The sequence below is a fragment of the Hyla sarda genome, chromosome 10 (assembly GCF_029499605.1).
Source record: "Hyla sarda isolate aHylSar1 chromosome 10, aHylSar1.hap1, whole genome shotgun sequence".
Classification (NCBI taxonomy): Eukaryota; Metazoa; Chordata; class Amphibia; order Anura; family Hylidae; genus Hyla; species Hyla sarda.
In genome coordinates, this window is record NC_079198.1 from 5,546,783 (window position 1) to 5,567,188 (window position 20,406).

The window sequence follows — 20,406 nt, forward strand, 5'->3', positions numbered from 1 at the left end:
AGGCATCAAATTACAGATTAGACATTCTTATAATATGTCAACAAAAGTTACATTTTATTTCCATCATTTACACTTTCAAAATAACAGCAAACAAAAAAAATGGCATCTGCAAAAGTTTGTGCACCCTGCAGAATTTATAGCATGCACTGCCCCCTTTACAAAGCTGAGACCTGCCAGTGTCATGGATTGTTCTCAATCATCATCTGGGAAGACCAGGTGATGTCAATCTCAAAGGTTATAAATGCCCAGACTCATCTGACCTTGCCCCAACAATCGGCACCACGGGTTCTTCTAAGCAGTTGTCTAGAAATCTGAAACTGAAAATAGTTGACGCTCAGAAAGCTGGAGAAGGCTATAAGAAGATAACAAAACGTTTTCAGATGTCAATATCCTCTGTTCGGAATGTAATTAGGAAATGGCAGTCATCAGGAACAGTGGAAGTTAAAGCAAGATCTGGAAGACCAAGAAAAATACCAGACAGAACAGCTCGCAGGATTGTGAGAAAAACAATTCAAAACCCAGGTTTGACTGCACAATCCCTCCAGAAAGATCTGGCAGACACTGAAGTTGTGGTACACTATTCCACTATAAAGAGATACTTGTACAAATATGGTCTTCATGGAAGAGTCATCAGAAGAAAACCTCTTCTACGTCCTCACCACAAAAATCAGCGTTTGAACTTTGCAAATGAACATATAGACAAGCCTGATGCATTTTGGAAACAAGTTCTGTGGACCGATGAGGTTAAAATTTAACTTTTTGGCCGGAATGAGCAAAGGTACATTTGGAGAAGAAGGGGAACAGAATTTAATGAAAAGAACCTCTGTCCAACTGTTAAGCATGGAGGTGGATCAATCATGCTTTTGGGTTGTATTGCAGCCAGTGGCACGGGGAACATCTCACGAGTAGAAGGAAAAATGGATTCCATAAAATCTCAGCAAATTTTGGATGCTAACTTGATGCATTCTGTGAAAAAGCTGAAGTTAAAGAGAGGATGGCTTCTACAAATGGATAATGATCCTAAACACACCTCGAAATCCACAGGGGATTACATCAAGAGGCGTAAACTGAAGGTTTTACCATGGCCTTCACAATCTCCTGACCTCAACATAATTGAAAATCTATGGATAGACCTTAAAAGAGCAGTGCGTGACAGACAACCCAGACATCTCAAAGAACTGGAAGACTTTTGTAAGGAAGAATGGGCAAAGATACCTCAAACAAGAATTGAAAGACTCTTGGCTGATACAAAAAGCGTTTCCAAGCTGTGATACTTGCCAAAGGGGGCAGTACAAGATATTAACTCTGCAGGGTGCACAAACTTTTGTATGCGCCATTTTTTTGTTTTCTGTTATTTTGAAAGTGTAAATGATGTAAATAAAATGTAACACTTGTTGACATATTATAAGAATGTCTAATCTGTAATTTGATGCCTTTCGGAGATTTTTCCATCTTTCCTTGGCTTCTTTATGCACATTAATACAAATTTTTACCTGGGGTACCCAAACTTTTGATCCCCACTGTGCACAGTGACCCCACCAGCAGAATAGGGAGTGCAGCTCTGGAGTATAATACAGGATATAACTTAGGATCAGTACAGGGTAAGTAATGTAATGTACGTACACAGTGATCTCACCAGCAGAATAGTGAGTACAGCTCTGGAGTATAATACAGGATATAACTCAGGATCAGTACAGGGTAAGTAATGTAATGTATGTACACAGTGACCTCACCAGCAGAATAGTGAGTACAGCTCTGGGGTATAATACAGGATATAACTCAGGATCAGTACAGGATAAGTAATGTAATGTATGTATACAGTGACCTCACCAGCAGAATAGTGAGTACAGTTCTGGAGTATAATACAGGATATAACTCAGGATCAGTACAGGATAAGTAATGTAATGTATGTACACAGTGACCTCACCAGCAGAATAGTGAGTACAGTTCTGGAGTATAATACAGGATATAACTCAGGATCAGTACAGGATAAGTAATGTAATGTATGTACACAGTGATCTCACCAGCAGAATAATGAGTACAGTTCTGGAGTATAATACAGGATATAACTCAGGATCAGTACAGGATAAGTAATGTATGTAGACAGTGACTGTATCAGCAGATTGGTGCATGTTCGGGGAAGCTGCAGTCAGCCTTAAATAACTGTGAATACCTTCATGGTTTGGGTTTGCAGTACCATGTAAGCCCTCTGGACGTCTCTGTCTTCTATAATTTTTAGGGGTCAATGAGGCTGCTCCACTTGTACAGGGAGTTATTGTCATTCTGTCTCCCTATTTGGGTGTCTGGGTCTAGAGAAGCCCCCACTCCTCCAGTCACATCACATCCAGCCCCCACTACTCCTCCAGTCACATCACATCCAGTCCCCACTACTCCTCCAGTCACATCACATCCAGTCCTCACTACTCCTCCAGTCACATCACATCCAGTCCTCACTACTCCTCCAGTCACATCACATCCAGTCCCCACTCCTCCTCCAGTCACATCACATCCAGCCCCCACTACTCCTCCAGTCACATCACATCCAGTCCCCACTACTCCTCCAGTCACATCACATCCAGTCCCCACTACTCCTCCAGTCACATCACATCCAGTCCTCACTACTCCTCCAGTCACATCACATCCAGCCCCCACTACTCCTCCAGTCACATCACATCCAGTCCCCACTACTCCTCCAGTCACATCACATCCAGTCCCCACTACTCCTCCAGTCACATCACATCCAGCCCCCACTACTCCTCCAGTCACATCACATCCAGCCCCCACTACTCCTCCAGTCACATCACATCCAGCCTCCACTACTCCTCCAGTCACATCACATCCAGCCTCCACTACTCCTCCTGTCACATCACATCCAGCCCCCACTACTCCTCCAGTCACATCACATCCAGTCCTCACTACTCCTCCAGTCACATCACATCCAGCCCCCACTACTCCTCCAGTCACATCACATCCAGCCTCCACTACTCCTCCAGTCACATCACATCCAGCCCCCACTACTCCTCCAGTCACATCACATCCAGTCCCCACTACTCCTCCAGTCACATCACATCCAGCCCCCACTACTCCTCCAGTCACATCACATCCAGTCCCCACTACTCCTCCAGTCACATCACATCCAGTCCCCACTACTCCTCCAGTCACATCACATCCAGTCCCCACTACTCCTACAGTCACATCACATCCAGCCCCCACTACTCCTCCAGTTACATCACATCCAGCCTCCACTACTCCTCCAGTCACATCACATCCAGTCCTCACTACTCCTCCAGTCACATCACATCCAGTCCCCACTACTCCTCCAGTCACATCACATCCAGTCCCCACTACTCCTACAGTCACATCACATCCAGCCCCCACTACTCCTCCAGTCACATCACATCCAGCCCCCACTACTCCTCCAGTCACATCACATCCAGTCCTCACTACTCCTCCAGTCACATCACATCCAGCCCCCACTACTCCTCCAGTCACATCACATCCAGCCCCCACTACTCCTCCAGTCACATCACATCCAGCCCCCACTACTCCTCCAGTTACATCACATCCAGCCTCCACTACTCCTCCAGTCACATCACATCCAGTCCTCACTACTCCTCCAGTCACATCACATCCAGTCCCCACTACTCCTCCAGTCACATCACATCCAGTCCCCACTACTCCTACAGTCACATCACATCCAGCCCCCACTACTCCTCCAGTCACATCACATCCAGTCCCCACTACTCCTCCAGTCACATCACATCCAGTCCCCACTCCTCCTCCAGTCACATCACATCCAGCCCCCACTACTCCTCCAGTCACATCACATCCAGTCCCCACTACTCCTCCAGTCACATCACATCCAGTCCTCACTACTCCTCCAGTCACATCACATCCAGCCCCCACTACTCCTCCAGTCACATCACATCCAGTCCCCACTACTCCTCCAGTCACATCACATCCAGTCCCCACTACTCCTCCAGTCACATCACATCCAGCCCCCACTACTCCTCCAGTCACATCACATCCAGCCCCCACTACTCCTCCAGTCACATCACATCCAGCCTCCACTACTCCTCCAGTCACATCACATCCAGCCTCCACTACTCCTCCTGTCACATCACATCCAGCCCCCACTACTCCTCCAGTCACATCACATCCAGTCCTCACTACTCCTCCAGTCACATCACATCCAGCCCCCACTACTCCTCCAGTCACATCACATCCAGCCTCCACTACTCCTCCAGTCACATCACATCCAGCCCCCACTACTCCTCCAGTCACATCACATCCAGTCCCCACTACTCCTCCAGTCACATCACATCCAGCCCCCACTACTCCTCCAGTCACATCACATCCAGTCCCCACTACTCCTCCAGTCACATCACATCCAGTCCCCACTACTCCTCCAGTCACATCACATCCAGTCCCCACTACTCCTACAGTCACATCACATCCAGCCCCCACTACTCCTCCAGTTACATCACATCCAGCCTCCACTACTCCTCCAGTCACATCACATCCAGTCCTCACTACTCCTCCAGTCACATCACATCCAGTCCCCACTACTCCTCCAGTCACATCACATCCAGTCCCCACTACTCCTACAGTCACATCACATCCAGCCCCCACTACTCCTCCAGTCACATCACATCCAGCCCCCACTACTCCTCCAGTCACATCACATCCAGTCCTCACTACTCCTCCAGTCACATCACATCCAGCCCCCACTACTCCTCCAGTCACATCACATCCAGCCCCCACTACTCCTCCAGTCACATCACATCCAGCCCCCACTACTCCTCCAGTTACATCACATCCAGCCTCCACTACTCCTCCAGTCACATCACATCCAGTCCTCACTACTCCTCCAGTCACATCACATCCAGTCCCCACTACTCCTCCAGTCACATCACATCCAGTCCCCACTACTCCTACAGTCACATCACATCCAGCCCCCACTACTCCTCCAGTCACATCACATCCAGCCCCCACTACTCCTCCAGTCACATCACATCCAGTCCTCACTACTCCTCCAGTCACATCACATCCAGCCCCCACTACTCCTCCAGTCACATCACATCCAGCCCCCACTACTCCTCCAGTCACATCACATCCAGCCTCCACTACTCCTCCTGTCACATGACATCCAGCCTCCACTACTCCTCCTGTCACATGACATCCAGCCTCCACTACTCCTCCAGTCACATCACATCCAGTCCTCACTACTCCTCCAGTCACATCACATCCAGTCCTCACTACTCCTCCAGTCACATCACATCCAGCCCCCACTACTCCTCCAGTCACATCACATCCAGCCTCCACTACTCCTCCAGTTACATCACATCCACCCCCCATTACTCCTCCAGTCACATCACATCCTGCCTCCACTACTCCTCCAGTTACATCACATCCACCCCCCATTACTCCTCCAGTCACATCACATCCAGCCCCCACTACTCCTCCAGTCACATCACATCCAGCCCCCACTACTCCTCCAGTCACATCACATCCAGCCCCCACTACTCCTCCAGTCACATCACATCCAGCCCCCACTATTTCTCCAGTCACATCACATCCAGTCCCCACTACTCCTCCAGTCACATCACATCCAGTCCCCACTACTCCTCCAGTCACATCACATCCAGCCTCCACTACTCCTCCAGTCACATCACATCCAGCCCCCACTACTCCTCCAGTCACATCACATCCAGCCCCCACTACTCCTCCAGTCACATCCCATCCAGCCCCCACTATTTCTCCAGTCACATCCCATCCAGTCCCCACTACTCCTCCAGTCACATCACATCCAGTCCCCACTACTCCTCCAGTCACATCACATCCAGCCTCCACTACTCCTCCAGTCACATCACATCCAGCCCCCACTACTCCTCCAGTCACATCACATCCAGTCCTCACTACTCCTCCAGTCACATCACATCCAGCCCCCACTACTCCTCCAGTCACATCACATCCAGCCCCCACTACTCCTCCAGTCACATCACATCCAGCCCCCACTACTCCTCCAGTCACATCACATCCAGTCCCCACTACTCCTCCAGTCACATCACATCCAGTCCCCACTACTCCTCCAGTCACATCACATCCAGCCTCCACTACTCCTCCAGTCACATCACATCCAGCCCCCACTACTCCTCCAGTCACATCACATCCAGCCTCCACTACTCCTCCAGTCACATCACATCCAGCCTCCACTACTCCTCCAGTCACATCACATCCAGTCCTCACTACTCCTCCAGTCACATCACATCCAGTCCCCACTACTCCTCCAGTCACATCACATCCAGCCTCCACTACTCCTCCAGTCACATCACATCCAGCCCCCACTACTCCTCCAGTCACATCACATCCAGCCTCCACTACTCCTCCAGTCACATCACATCCAGCCCCCACTACTCCTCCAGTCACATCACATCCACCCCCCATTACTCCTCCAGTCACATCACATCCAGCCTCCACTACTCCTCCAGTCACATGACATCCAGCCCCCACTACTCCTCCAGTCACATCACATCCAGCCTCCACTACTCCTCCAGTCACATCACATCCAGCCTCCACTACTCCTCCAGTCACATCACATCCAGCCCCCACTACTCCTCCAGTCACATCACATCCAACCCCCACTACTCCTCCAGTCACATCACATCCAGTCTCCACTACTCCTCCAGTCACATCACATCCAGCCTCCACTACTCCTCCAGTCACATCACATCCAGCCCCCACTACTCCTCCAGTCACATCACATCCAGCCTCCACTACTCCTCCTGTCACATGACATCCAGCCTCCACTACTCCTCCAGTCACATCACATCCAGCCTCCACTACTCCTCCATTCACATCACATCCAGCCCCCACTACTCCTCCAGTCACATCACATCCAGCCCCCATTAATCCTCCAGTCACGTCACATCCAGCCCCCACTACTCCTCCAGTCACGTCACATCCAGCCCCCACTACTCCTCCAGTCACATCACATCCAGCCCCCACTACTCCTCCAGTCACATCACATCCAGCCCCCATTAATCCTCCAGTCACATCACATCCAGCCCCCACTACTCCTCCAGTCACATCACATCCAGCCCCCACTACTCCTCCAGTCACATCACATCCAGTCCCCACTACTCCTCCAGTCACATCACATCCAGTCCCCACTACTCCTCCAGTCACATCACATCCAGCCCCCACTACTCCTCCAGTCACATCACATACAGCCTCCACTACTCCTCCAGTCACATCACATCCAGCCTCCACTACTCCTCCAGTCACATCACATCCAGCCTCCACTACTCCTCCAGTCACATCACATCCAGCCTCCACTACTCCTCCAGTCACATCACATCCAGCCCCCACTACTCCTCCAGTCACATCACATCCAGCCCCCACTATTTCTCCAGTCACATCACATCCAGTCCCCACTATTTCTCCAGTCACATCACATCCAGCCCCCACTACTCCTCCAGTCACATCACATCCAGCCCTCACTACTCCTCCAGTCACATCACATCCAGCCCTCACTACTCCTCCAGTCACATCACATCCAGCCCTCACTACTCCTCCAGTCACATCACATCCAGCCCTCACTACTCCTCCAGTCACATCACATCCAGCCCTCACTACTCCTCCAGTCACATCACATCCAGCCCCCACTATTTCTCCAGTCACATCCCATCCAGCCTCCACTACTCCTCCAGTCACATCACATCCAGCCCCCACTATTTCTCCAGTCACATCACATCCAGCCCCCACTATTTCTCCAGTCACATCCCATGGGAGCCCTTGTGTTCTGCTCCTGGATGTGGCGCTGTTCCTCTGATAACCTGCCGCCTCTTCTCTCCTGCACAGTTGGATAATCTGGTGTTAATCAATAAGATCAAGGAGCAGCTGATGGCGGAGAAGATCCGAACTCCTCATTTACCTCCGACCTCCGTCCCCTCACAGCAGCCCCTGCTCATCCCCCCGTCACCTGCCGAGACCAGCCAGTCCGTCATGTCCCTGCAAAAGTTGCAGCAGGTCCCTGGACTGCACCCCCAAGCTGTACCCCAACCAGACGTGGCCCTCCATGCCCGGCCCGCCACCAGCTCAGTCACAGGTACCTTGCGGCTCACTGGTGGAATGATGCGATGTCTCTGACCGGTTGTGGTTGTTGTGGGACTGGTTAGCGGCTGTAATGAGTGGTGGACGCGGATGATGCCGCCTGAGCCTGATTCAATCGTGGGTATAAAATGTATTATAGGGGATCAGTGTCACCTCTTCTGTACGTGTGCCCTGTGTTTGGGGTTCTCCATGTTGGTTTGGTCAGGTGCGGTGGCACTGAAGAAGCCTCTAGAACAGTGTTTCCCAACCCGGGTGCCTTCAGCTGTTGCAAAACTACAACTCCCAGCATTCCTGGACAGCCAGAGGCTGTCTGGGCATGCTGGGAGTTGTAGTTTTGCAACAGCTGGAGGCACCCAGGTTGGGAAACACTGCTCTATAATGATACTACAGATTCTACTCATCCTGTAACCCTTGACCTTCTTTTCATAGCATTGTCTTCTGTTTCAGGGCTGGGCCTGTCATCCTCCCGCTCAAACATCAGCACATCAGAATCCAGCACCGGTACCAGCGGCACCATCTCCACCCCCACCTCAAACAGTCAGACTCGGCTCATTGCCACCTCCCCCACCCTCATCTCAGGAATCACTAGTTCACCCATGCTGGATTCCATTAAAACCATCCAGGGCCACAGCCTACTGGGACCTACCAAACCTGAGAGAGGCCGCAAGAAAATCAAGGCGGAGAATCCAGCCGGACCGCCAGTGCTCGTTGTCCCTTACCCTATTCTGGCCTCAGGAGATATCGGAAAAGAGGGGAAAACCTACAGGTTAGTGACGTATTATGAACCTACCTCACATTGTGTCTAGAGGTCTTGTGGCTGATCATTGACTGGTAACATGGAGTCTTATGTGGCTGTGTCTAGGATCGTGTGCTGATCATTGACCAGTAGCATTGTCTCTAATGGGAAGATATCTGATCATTGATCGGTTACATGGAGTCTGGTGTGGAGGGGTCTTAGATAGTGGGTCTGATCATTGATCAGTTACATGGAGTCTGGTGTGGGGGGGTCTTAGATAGTGGGTCTGATCATTGATCAGTTACATGGAGTCTGGTGGGGAGGGGTCTTAGATAGTGGGTCTGATCGTTGATCGGTTACATCGAGTCTGGTGTGGAGGGGTCTTAGATAGTGGGTCTGATCGTTGATCGGTTACATGGAGTCTGGTGGGGAGGGATCTTAGATAGTGGGTCTGATCATTGATCGGTTACATGGAGTCTGGTGTGGGGGGGGTCTTAGATAGTGGGTCTGATCATTGATCGGTTACGTGGGATCTGGTGTGGAGGGGTCTTAGATAGTGGGTCTAATCATTAATCAGTTACATGGAGTCTGGTGTGGAGGGGTCTTAGATAGTGGGTCTGATCATTGATCGGTTACGTGGGATCTGGTGTGGAAGGGTCTTAGATAGTGGGTCTGATCATTGATCGGTTACGTGGGATCTGGTGTGGAGGGGTCTTAGATAGTGAGTCTGATCGTTGATCGGTTACATGGAGTCTGGTGTGGAGGGGTCTTAGATAGTGGGTCTAATCATTAATCAGTTACGTGGGATCTGGTGTGGAGGGGTCTTAGATAGTGGGTCTGATCGTTGATCGGTTACATGGAGTCTGGTGTGGGGGGGTCTTAGATAGTGGGTCTGATCGTTGATCGGTTACATGGAGTCTGGTGTGGAGGGGTCTTAGATAGTGGGTCTGATCATTGATCGGTTACGTGGGATCTGGTGTGGAGGGGTCTTAGATAGTGGGTCTGATCATTGATCGGTTACGTGGGATCTGGTGTGAAGGGGTCTTAGATAGTGGGTCTAATCATTAATCAGTTACATGGAGTCTGGTGTGGAGGGGTCTTAGATAGTGGGTCTGATCGTTGATCGGTTAAATGGAGTCTGGTGTGGAGGGGTCTTAGATAGTGGGTTTGATCGTTGATCGGTTACGTGGAGTCAGGTGGAGATGTCCTGTGTCTGACCATAGATCGGTATCATGGAGTCTCAAGGTGTTGGAGGTTGTGTGTTTGATCATTCATCAATAACATGGAGTCTCATGGGGAGATGTTGGAGGTCATGTGTTTGATCATTGACTAGTAACATGAAGTCTTGGGTGGACATGTCGGAGGTCATGTGTCTGATCATTGACTAGTAGCATGGAGTCTTGGTTGGAGATGTCAGAGGTTCGGTGCCTGATCATTGACTGGGAATATGAAAATGTTGCATCTGATCATTGATCAGTATTGTGGGGTCTTGTATAGAGGTTGGTCATGTGCTGATCATTGATCAGTATTGTGGGGTCTTGTATAGAGGTGTTGGTCATGTGCTGATCATTGACCAGTATTGCGGGGTCTTGTATAGAGATGTTGGTCATGTGCTGATCATTGACCAGTATTGCGGGGTCTTGTATAGAGATGTTGGTCATGTGCTGATCATTGATCAGTATTGTGGAGTCTTGTATAGAGGTGTTGGTCATGTGCTGATCATTGACCAGTATTGTGGGGTCTTGTATAGAGATGTTGGTCATGTGCTGATCATTGACCAGTATTGTGGGGTCTTGTATAGAGATGTTGGTCATGTGCTGATCATTGATCAGTATTGTGGGGTCTTGTATAGAGATGTTGGTCATGTGCTGATCATTGACCAGTATTGTGGGGTCTTGTATAGAGATGTTGGTCATGTGCTGATCATTGACCAGTATTGCAGTATTGTGGGGTCTTGTATAGAGGTGTTGGTTATGTGCTGATCGTTGACCAGTATTGTGGGGTCTTGTATAGGGGTTGGTCATGTGCTGATCATTGATCAGTATTGTGGAGTCTTGTATAGAGGTGTTGGTCATGTGCTGATCATTGATCAGTATTGTGGGGTCTTGTATAGAGATGTTGGTCATGTGTCTGATCATTGACCAGTATTGTGGGGTCTTGTATAGAGATGTTAGTCATGTGCTGATCATTGATCAGTATTGTGGGGTCTTGTATAGAGATGTTGGTCATGTGCTGATCATTGATCAGTATTGTGGGGTCTTGTATAGAGGTTGGTCATGTGCTGATCATTGATCAGTATTGTGGGGTCTTGTATAGAGGTGTTAGTCATGTGTCTGATCATTGATCAGTATTGTGGGGTCTTGTATAGAGATGTTGGTCATGTGTCTGATCATTGATCAGTATTGTGGGGTCTTGTATAGAGATGTTGGTCATGTGTCTGATCATTGACCAGTATTGTGGGGTCTTGTATAGAGATGTTAGTCATGTGCTGATCATTGACCAGTATTGTGGAGTCTTGTATAGAGATGTTGGTCATGTGCTGATCATTGATCAGTATTGTGGGGTCTTGTATAGAGGTGTTAGTCATGTGTCTGATCATTGATCAGTATTGTGGGGTCTTGTATAGAGGTGTTAGTCATGTGCTGATCATTGATCAGTATTGTGGGGTCTTGTATAGAGGTGTTAGTCATGTGTCTGATCATTGATCAGTATTGTGGGGTCTTGTATAGAGGTGTTAGTCATGTGCTGATCATTGATCAGTATTGTGGGGTCTTGTATAGAGGTTGGTCATGTGCTGATCATTGATCAGTATTGTGGGGTCTTGTATAGAGATGTTAGTCATGTGCTGATCATTGATCAGTATTGTGGGGTCTTGTATAGAGGTTGTTCATGTGCTGATCATTGATCAGTATTGTGGGGTCTTGTATAGAGGTTGGTCATGTGTCTGATCATTGACCAGTATTGTGGGGTCTTGTATAGAGGTGTTAGTCATGTGTCTGATCATTGATCAGTATTGTGGGGTCTTGTATAGAGGTGTTGGTCATGTGCTGCTCATTGATCAGTATTGTGGAGTCTTGTATAGAGATGTTGGTCATGTGCTGATCATTGATCAGTATTGTGGAGTCTTGTATAGAGGTGTTGGTCATGTGCTGATCATTGATCAGTATTGTGGAGTCTTGTATAGAGGTGTTGGTCATGTGCTGATCATTGATCAGTATTGTGGAGTCTTGTATAGAGATGTTAGTCATGTGCTGATCATTGATCAGTATTGTGGAGTCTTGTATAGAGATGTTAGTCATGTGCTGATCATTGATCAGTATTGTGGAGTCTTGTATAGAGATGTTGGTCATGTGCTGATCATTGATCAGTATTGTGGGGTCTTGTATAGAGATGTTAGTCATGTGCTGATCATTGACCAGTATTGTGGAGTCTTGTATAGAGATGTTGGTCATGTGCTGATCATTGATCAGTATTGTGGGGTCTTGTATAGAGATGTTGGTCATGTGCTGATCATTGATCAGTATTGTGGGGTCTTGTATAGAGGTTGGTCATGTGCTGATCATTGATCAGTATTGTGGGGTCTTGTATAGAGATGTTAGTCATGTGCTGATCATTGATCAGTATTGTGGGGTCTTGTATAGAGGTTGTTCATGTGCTGATCATTGATCAGTATTGTGGGGTCTTGTATAGAGGTTGGTCATGTGTCTGATCATTGACCAGTATTGTGGGGTCTTGTATAGAGATGTTGGTCATGTGCTGATCATTGATCAGTATTGTGGAGTCTTGTATAGAGGTTGTTCATGTGCTGATCATTGATCAGTATTGTGGAGTCTTGTATAGAGATGTTAGTCATGTGCTGATCATTGATCAGTATTGTGGAGTCTTGTATAGAGATGTTGGTCATGTGCTGATCATTGATCAGTATTGTGGGGTCTTGTATAGAGATGTTGGTCATGTGCTGATCATTGATCAGTATTGTGGAGTCTTGTATAGAGATGTTGGTCATGTGCTGATCATTGATCAGTATTGTGGGGTCTTGTATAGAGATGTTGGTCATGTGCTGATCATTGATCAGTATTGTGGAGTCTTGTATAGAGATGTTGGTCATGTGCTGATCATTGATCAGTATTGTGGGGTCTTGTATAGATGTTGGTCATGTGCTGATCATTGATCAGTATTGTGGGGTCTTGTATAGAGATGTTGGTCATGTGCTGATCATTGATCAGTATTGTGGGGTCTTGTATAGAGATGTTGGTCATGTGCTGATCATTGATCAGTATTGTGGAGTCTTGTATAGAGATGTTGGTCATGTGCTGATCATTGATCAGTATTGCGGGGTCTTGTATAGAGGTGTTAGTCATGTGCTGATCATTGATCAGTATTGCGGGGTCTTGTATAGAGGTGTTAGTCATGTGCTGATCATTGATCAGTATTGTGGAGTCTTGTATAGAGATGTTAGTCATGTGCTGATCATTGACCAGTATTGTGGGGTCTTGTATAGAGGTGTTAGTCATGTGCTGATCATTGATCAGTATTGTGGGGTCTTGTATAGAGATGTTAGTCATGTGCTGATCATTGATCAGTATTGTGGAGTCTTGTATAGAGATGTTAGTCATGTGCTGATCATTGACCAGTATTGCGGGGTCTTGTATAGAGGTGTTAGTCATGTGCTGATCATTGATCAGTATTGTGGGGTCTTGTATAGAGATGTTAGTCATGTGCTGATCATTGATCAGTATTGTGGGGTCTTGTATAGAGATGTTGGTCATGTGCTGATCGTTGACCAGTATTGTGGGGTCTTGTATAGAGATGTTGGTCATGTGCTGATCATTGATCAGTATTGTGGGGTCTTGTATAGAGGTGTTGGTTATGTGCTGATCGTTGACCAGTATTGTGGGGTCTTGTATAGGGGTTGGTCATGTGCTGATCATTGATCAGTATTGTGGAGTCTTGTATAGAGGTGTTGGTCATGTGCTGATCATTGATCAGTATTGTGGGGTCTTGTATAGAGATGTTGGTCATGTGTCTGATCATTGACCAGTATTGTGGGGTCTTGTATAGAGATGTTAGTCATGTGCTGATCATTGATCAGTATTGTGGGGTCTTGTATAGAGATGTTGGTCATGTGCTGATCATTGATCAGTATTGTGGGGTCTTGTATAGAGGTTGGTCATGTGCTGATCATTGATCAGTATTGTGGGGTCTTGTATAGAGGTGTTAGTCATGTGTCTGATCATTGATCAGTATTGTGGGGTCTTGTATAGAGATGTTGGTCATGTGTCTGATCATTGATCAGTATTGTGGGGTCTTGTATAGAGATGTTGGTCATGTGTCTGATCATTGACCAGTATTGTGGGGTCTTGTATAGAGATGTTGGTCATGTGCTGATCATTGATCAGTATTGTGGGGTCTTGTATAGAGATGTTAGTCATGTGCTGATCATTGACCAGTATTGTGGAGTCTTGTATAGAGATGTTGGTCATGTGCTGATCATTGATCAGTATTGTGGGGTCTTGTATAGAGGTGTTAGTCATGTGCTGATCATTGATCAGTATTGTGGGGTCTTGTATAGAGGTTGGTCATGTGCTGATCATTGATCAGTATTGTGGGGTCTTGTATAGAGATGTTAGTCATGTGCTGATCATTGATCAGTATTGTGGGGTCTTGTATAGAGGTTGTTCATGTGCTGATCATTGATCAGTATTGTGGGGTCTTGTATAGAGGTTGGTCATGTGTCTGATCATTGACCAGTATTGTGGGGTCTTGTATAGAGGTGTTAGTCATGTGTCTGATCATTGATCAGTATTGTGGGGTCTTGTATAGAGGTGTTGGTCATGTGCTGCTCATTGATCAGTATTGTGGAGTCTTGTATAGAGATGTTGGTCATGTGCTGATCATTGATCAGTATTGTGGAGTCTTGTATAGAGGTGTTGGTCATGTGCTGATCATTGATCAGTATTGTGGAGTCTTGTATAGAGATGTTAGTCATGTGCTGATCATTGATCAGTATTGTGGAGTCTTGTATAGAGATGTTGGTCATGTGCTGATCATTGATCAGTATTGTGGGGTCTTGTATAGAGATGTTAGTCATGTGCTGATCATTGACCAGTATTGTGGAGTCTTGTATAGAGATGTTGGTCATGTGCTGATCATTGATCAGTATTGTGGGGTCTTGTATAGAGATGTTGGTCATGTGCTGATCATTGATCAGTATTGTGGGGTCTTGTATAGAGGTGTTAGTCATGTGCTGATCATTGATCAGTATTGTGGGGTCTTGTATAGAGGTTGGTCATGTGCTGATCATTGATCAGTATTGTGGGGTCTTGTATAGAGATGTTAGTCATGTGCTGATCATTGATCAGTATTGTGGGGTCTTGTATAGAGGTTGGTCATGTGTCTGATCATTGACCAGTATTGTGGGGTCTTGTATAGAGATGTTGGTCATGTGCTGATCATTGATCAGTATTGTGGAGTCTTGTATAGAGGTTGTTCATGTGCTGATCATTGATCAGTATTGTGGAGTCTTGTATAGAGATGTTAGTCATGTGCTGATCATTGATCAGTATTGTGGAGTCTTGTATAGAGATGTTGGTCATGTGCTGATCATTGATCAGTATTGTGGAGTCTTGTATAGAGATGTTGGTCATGTGCTGATCATTGATCAGTATTGTGGGGTCTTGTATAGAGATGTTGGTCATGTGCTGATCATTGATCAGTATTGTGGAGTCTTGTATAGAGATGTTGGTCATGTGCTGATCATTGATCAGTATTGTGGGGTCTTGTATAGATGTTGGTCATGTGCTGATCATTGATCAGTATTGTGGGGTCTTGTATAGAGATGTTGGTCATGTGCTGATCATTGATCAGTATTGTGGGGTCTTGTATAGAGATGTTGGTCATGTGCTGATCATTGATCAGTATTGTGGAGTCTTGTATAGAGATGTTGGTCATGTGCTGATCATTGATCAGTATTGCGGGGTCTTGTATAGAGGTGTTAGTCATGTGCTGATCATTGATCAGTATTGTGGAGTCTTGTATAGAGATGTTAGTCATGTGCTGATCATTGACCAGTATTGTGGGGTCTTGTATAGAGGTGTTAGTCATGTGTCTGATCATTGATCAGTATTGTGGGGTCTTGTATAGAGGTGTTGGTCATGTGCTGCTCATTGATCAGTATTGTGGAGTCTTGTATAGAGATGTTGGTCATGTGCTGATCATTGATCAGTATTGTGGAGTCTTGTATAGAGGTGTTGGTCATGTGCTGATCATTGATCAGTATTGTGGAGTCTTGTATAGAGATGTTAGTCATGTGCTGATCATTGATCAGTATTGTGGAGTCTTGTATAGAGATGTTGGTCATGTGCTGATCATTGATCAGTATTGTGGGGTCTTGTATAGAGATGTTAGTCATGTGCTGATCATTGACCAGTATTGTGGAGTCTTGTATAGAGATGTTGGTCATGTGCTGATCATTGATCAGTATTGTGGGGTCTTGTATAGAGATGTTGGTCATGTGCTGATCATTGATCAGTATTGTGGGGTCTTGTATAGAGGTGTTAGTCATGTGCTGATCATTGATCAGTATTGTGGGGTCTTGTATAGAGGTTGGTCATGTGCTGATCATTGATCAGTATTGTGGGGTCTTGTATAGAGATGTTAGTCATGTGCTGATCATTGATCAGTATTGTGGGGTCTTGTATAGAGGTTGGTCATGTGTCTGATCATTGACCAGTATTGTGGGGTCTTGTATAGAGATGTTGGTCATGTGCTGATCATTGATCAGTATTGTGGAGTCTTGTATAGAGGTTGTTCATGTGCTGATCATTGATCAGTATTGTGGAGTCTTGTATAGAGATGTTAGTCATGTGCTGATCATTGATCAGTATTGTGGAGTCTTGTATAGAGATGTTGGTCATGTGCTGATCATTGATCAGTATTGTGGGGTCTTGTATAGAGATGTTGGTCATGTGCTGATCATTGATCAGTATTGTGGAGTCTTGTATAGAGATGTTGGTCATGTGCTGATCATTGATCAGTATTGTGGGGTCTTGTATAGAGATGTTGGTCATGTGCTGATCATTGATCAGTATTGTGGAGTCTTGTATAGAGATGTTGGTCATGTGCTGATCATTGATCAGTATTGTGGGGTCTTGTATAGATGTTGGTCATGTGCTGATCATTGATCAGTATTGTGGGGTCTTGTATAGAGATGTTGGTCATGTGCTGATCATTGATCAGTATTGTGGGGTCTTGTATAGAGATGTTGGTCATGTGCTGATCATTGATCAGTATTGTGGAGTCTTGTATAGAGATGTTGGTCATGTGCTGATCATTGATCAGTATTGCGGGGTCTTGTATAGAGGTGTTAGTCATGTGCTGATCATTGATCAGTATTGTGGAGTCTTGTATAGAGATGTTAGTCATGTGCTGATCATTGACCAGTATTGTGGGGTCTTGTATAGAGGTGTTAGTCATGTGCTGATCATTGATCAGTATTGTGGGGTCTTGTATAGAGATGTTAGTCATGTGCTGATCATTGATCAGTATTGTGGAGTCTTGTATAGAGGTGTTGGTCATGTGCTGATCATTGATCAGTATTGTGGGGTCTTGTATAGAGGTGTTAGTCATGTGCTGATCATTGATCAGTATTGTGGGGTCTTGTATAGAGATGTTAGTCATGTGCTGATCATTGATCAGTATTGTGGGGTCTTGTATAGAGATGTTAGTCATGTGCTGATCATTGACCAGTATTGCGGGGTCTTGTATAGAGGTGTTAGTCATGTGCTGATCATTGATCAGTATTGTGGGGTCTTGTATAGAGATGTTAGTCATGTGCTGATCATTGACCAGTATTGTGGGGTCTTGTATAGAGGTGTTAGTCATGTGCTGATCATTGACCAGTATTATGGAGTCTCATGTGGTGATATCAGAGGTTGTGTTTCTGATCATTAATGACGCTGTGTTGCAGCTCAGGGGATAAGTTATAGATTGCGGGGGGGGGGGGGGGGGGGGGGGGGTCCGACTGCTGGGACCCCCTGCAATCTCCTAAATAGGGCCCTGGCAGTTAGCTGTAAGGGGGTATGCTGTGCATACAGTGTCGGTGTTCACCAGTGTAGTTGTGGGTTCTATTGTAGCTGTAGAGACGAGACGTTTACTTGTAGTGTTGTGGCTGCAGCGTTGCCCTTTTACCGTATTATTTTATTTTCTCTTTGCCTCCTAGGTGTAAAGTTTGCCCTTTGACCTTCTTCACCAAGTCTGAGATGCAGATTCACTCGAAGTCTCACACCGAGGCCAAACCTCACAAGTGCCCGCACTGCTCCAAGTCCTTCGCCAACGCTTCATACCTAGCGCAGCATCTGCGCATCCACCTGGGGGTGAAGCCCTATCACTGCTCGTACTGTGAGAAATCCTTCCGCCAGCTCTCTCATCTCCAGCAGCACACCAGGTAAATGTCTGCCATACTCCACACCGGGCTCCCTGCTCTCCTCCCTACGGCAGACGGATCTTCTCGGATCTCTTGACTACTCTGGCACAATGGGTATAGAACAGTGGTCTCAAACTGTGGCCCTCCAGATGTTGCAAAACTTCAACTCCCAGCATGCCCGGACAGCCAACGGCTGTCCGGGCATGCTAGGAGTTGAAGTTTTGCAACATCTGGAGGGCCACAGTTTGAGACCACTGCTATAGGGCATTTTACACTGGCGGCACAGGTACAGTATTGCTTGATGGTTTTTCTATATTTCTGCATAAACTTCACCTAAATCTACATCAGAAGTTCTAAAAGCAGATAAAGAACCAAATCAAACAAAAGTCAAAAATATATAGGTCCTGATCATTTATTTATGGATCCGATATCGCAGATCAGTGAGTGGTAAAAGTATGTGAACCTTTAGGATAAGCGGATGATATGATGGTCACATTAGAGTCGTGTTTTTTATTTATTTTATTTTTTTATTTTTTATTTTTTTATTTTTTTCAATCCTTACGTCACTTAGTAGAATTGTATGATGGCAAGAAAAATAAATAAATAAAAAAAAAAAAAAAAGGGGATATTTGAGGCTGTGTTCTCACGTTGCGGCTAATTACTGCAATCTAATTCTTGCTGTAAATGGCTGAAATCGCAAATTGCGGTAAGACACGTAATTTGTACCGCAACTTGGGTCTTTTAGTTGTGGTACTGCCCATGGGAGGAACCTACCAACTTTTAGTTTTTTATTGGTAGCGTTTTTAGTCAAAAAGAAAAGAACTTCCTGTGTATTATTATACAGCAGCTAAGTACTGGAAGGATTTGGATTAGAAGTAATTTACAAATCTGTGAAGTTTTTTGGATTTAAAATTTTTTTATTTTTTTATTTTTTCAGATCTATGAGACTAGGGCAGTTGTATGGGCAGTCATTCGTTTTTGTTCATACTGATCAATGTAATACTATAGTATTAAAATATCACTGTAACAACTGTATTAAAAGGTAACTTTTAATAAATCTATTAAATGAATCGCCCCTTTGTGTTCTACAAGATAATCAATCCCCAAAGGATAGGGGATAAGTTATTGATAATGGGGGGGTCTGACCGCTGAACGGGGCCCCAGGAGTCTGACCCCCGCAGGAAGCTGCGGCCGACACGCCCCTTCCATGTATCTCTATGGGATGCCCTCTTCCAGCAGAGTGCTGGGGCCCCCGTTCAGGAGATCGTGGGGGGTCCCAGCAGTCGGACCCACCATGATCTATAACTTATCCTCTATCCTTCATCTCCTTTTAAAGGCGTACTCCGATGGAAAACTTTTCAATTTTTTTTAAATTAATTAATTAATTAATTAATTAATTAATTTTTATCAACTGGTGGCAGAAAGTTTAAATAGATTTGTAAATTACTTCTATTTAAAAAAAAAAAATCTTAATCCTTCCAGTACTTATTAGCTGCTGAATACTACAGAGGAAATTATTTTCTTTTTGGAACACAGAGCTCTCTTCTGTCATGAGCACAATGCTCTCTGCTGACATCTCTGTCCATTTTAGGAACTGTCCTGAGTAGGAGAAAATCCCCATAGAAAACATATGCTGTTCTGGACAGTTCCTTAAATGGACAGAGATGTCAGCAGAGAGCACTGTGGTCATGATGTCAGCAGAGAGCACTGTGGTCAGGACAGAAGAGAAATGGAAGGCTTAAGATTTTTTTTATAGAAGTTATTTACAAATCTGTTTAACGTTCTGGCGCCAATTGATTAAAAAAAAAAAAAGTTTTCCAACGGAGTACCCCTTTAAAATGCAGTAAAGTATAGTAAGTTATATTGGTGTATATACCATAGAGATACATGGAGGGTGTGTCGGCCACGGCTTGCTGTGGGGTCGGAACAGCCGCTTCCAGCAGACTGCCGGGTCCCAGCGGTCAGACCCCCCTGCGATCTATAACTTATCCCCAATCCTTTGGATAGGGGATAAGTTATTTTTTACTGCACTACTCCTTTAACATATATAGCTCCAATTATACACAATAGGTATATCTGTCATATACGCAGAAGAAAAAGAAAGAAGACAAACAATAAATGTATTCTCATG

The 20,406-nt window shown here is 45.9% G+C and overlaps 1 protein-coding gene across 4 annotated transcripts in view; it reads left to right on the plus strand.

The window, feature by feature from the left end:
- Positions 1-20,406, plus strand: part of ZNF362 (zinc finger protein 362) — a 47,581-nt gene that overhangs the window by 24,463 nt on the left and 2,712 nt on the right. For all 4 annotated transcript variants that reach the window (XM_056542427.1, XM_056542428.1, XM_056542429.1 and 1 more), the window contains 3 exons: positions 7,864-8,110; positions 8,563-8,881; positions 18,072-18,296. In XM_056542427.1, the coding sequence (XP_056398402.1) occupies positions 7,864-8,110; positions 8,563-8,881; positions 18,072-18,296 (791 nt within the window). The remainder of the gene's footprint in view (positions 1-7,863; positions 8,111-8,562; positions 8,882-18,071; positions 18,297-20,406) is intronic.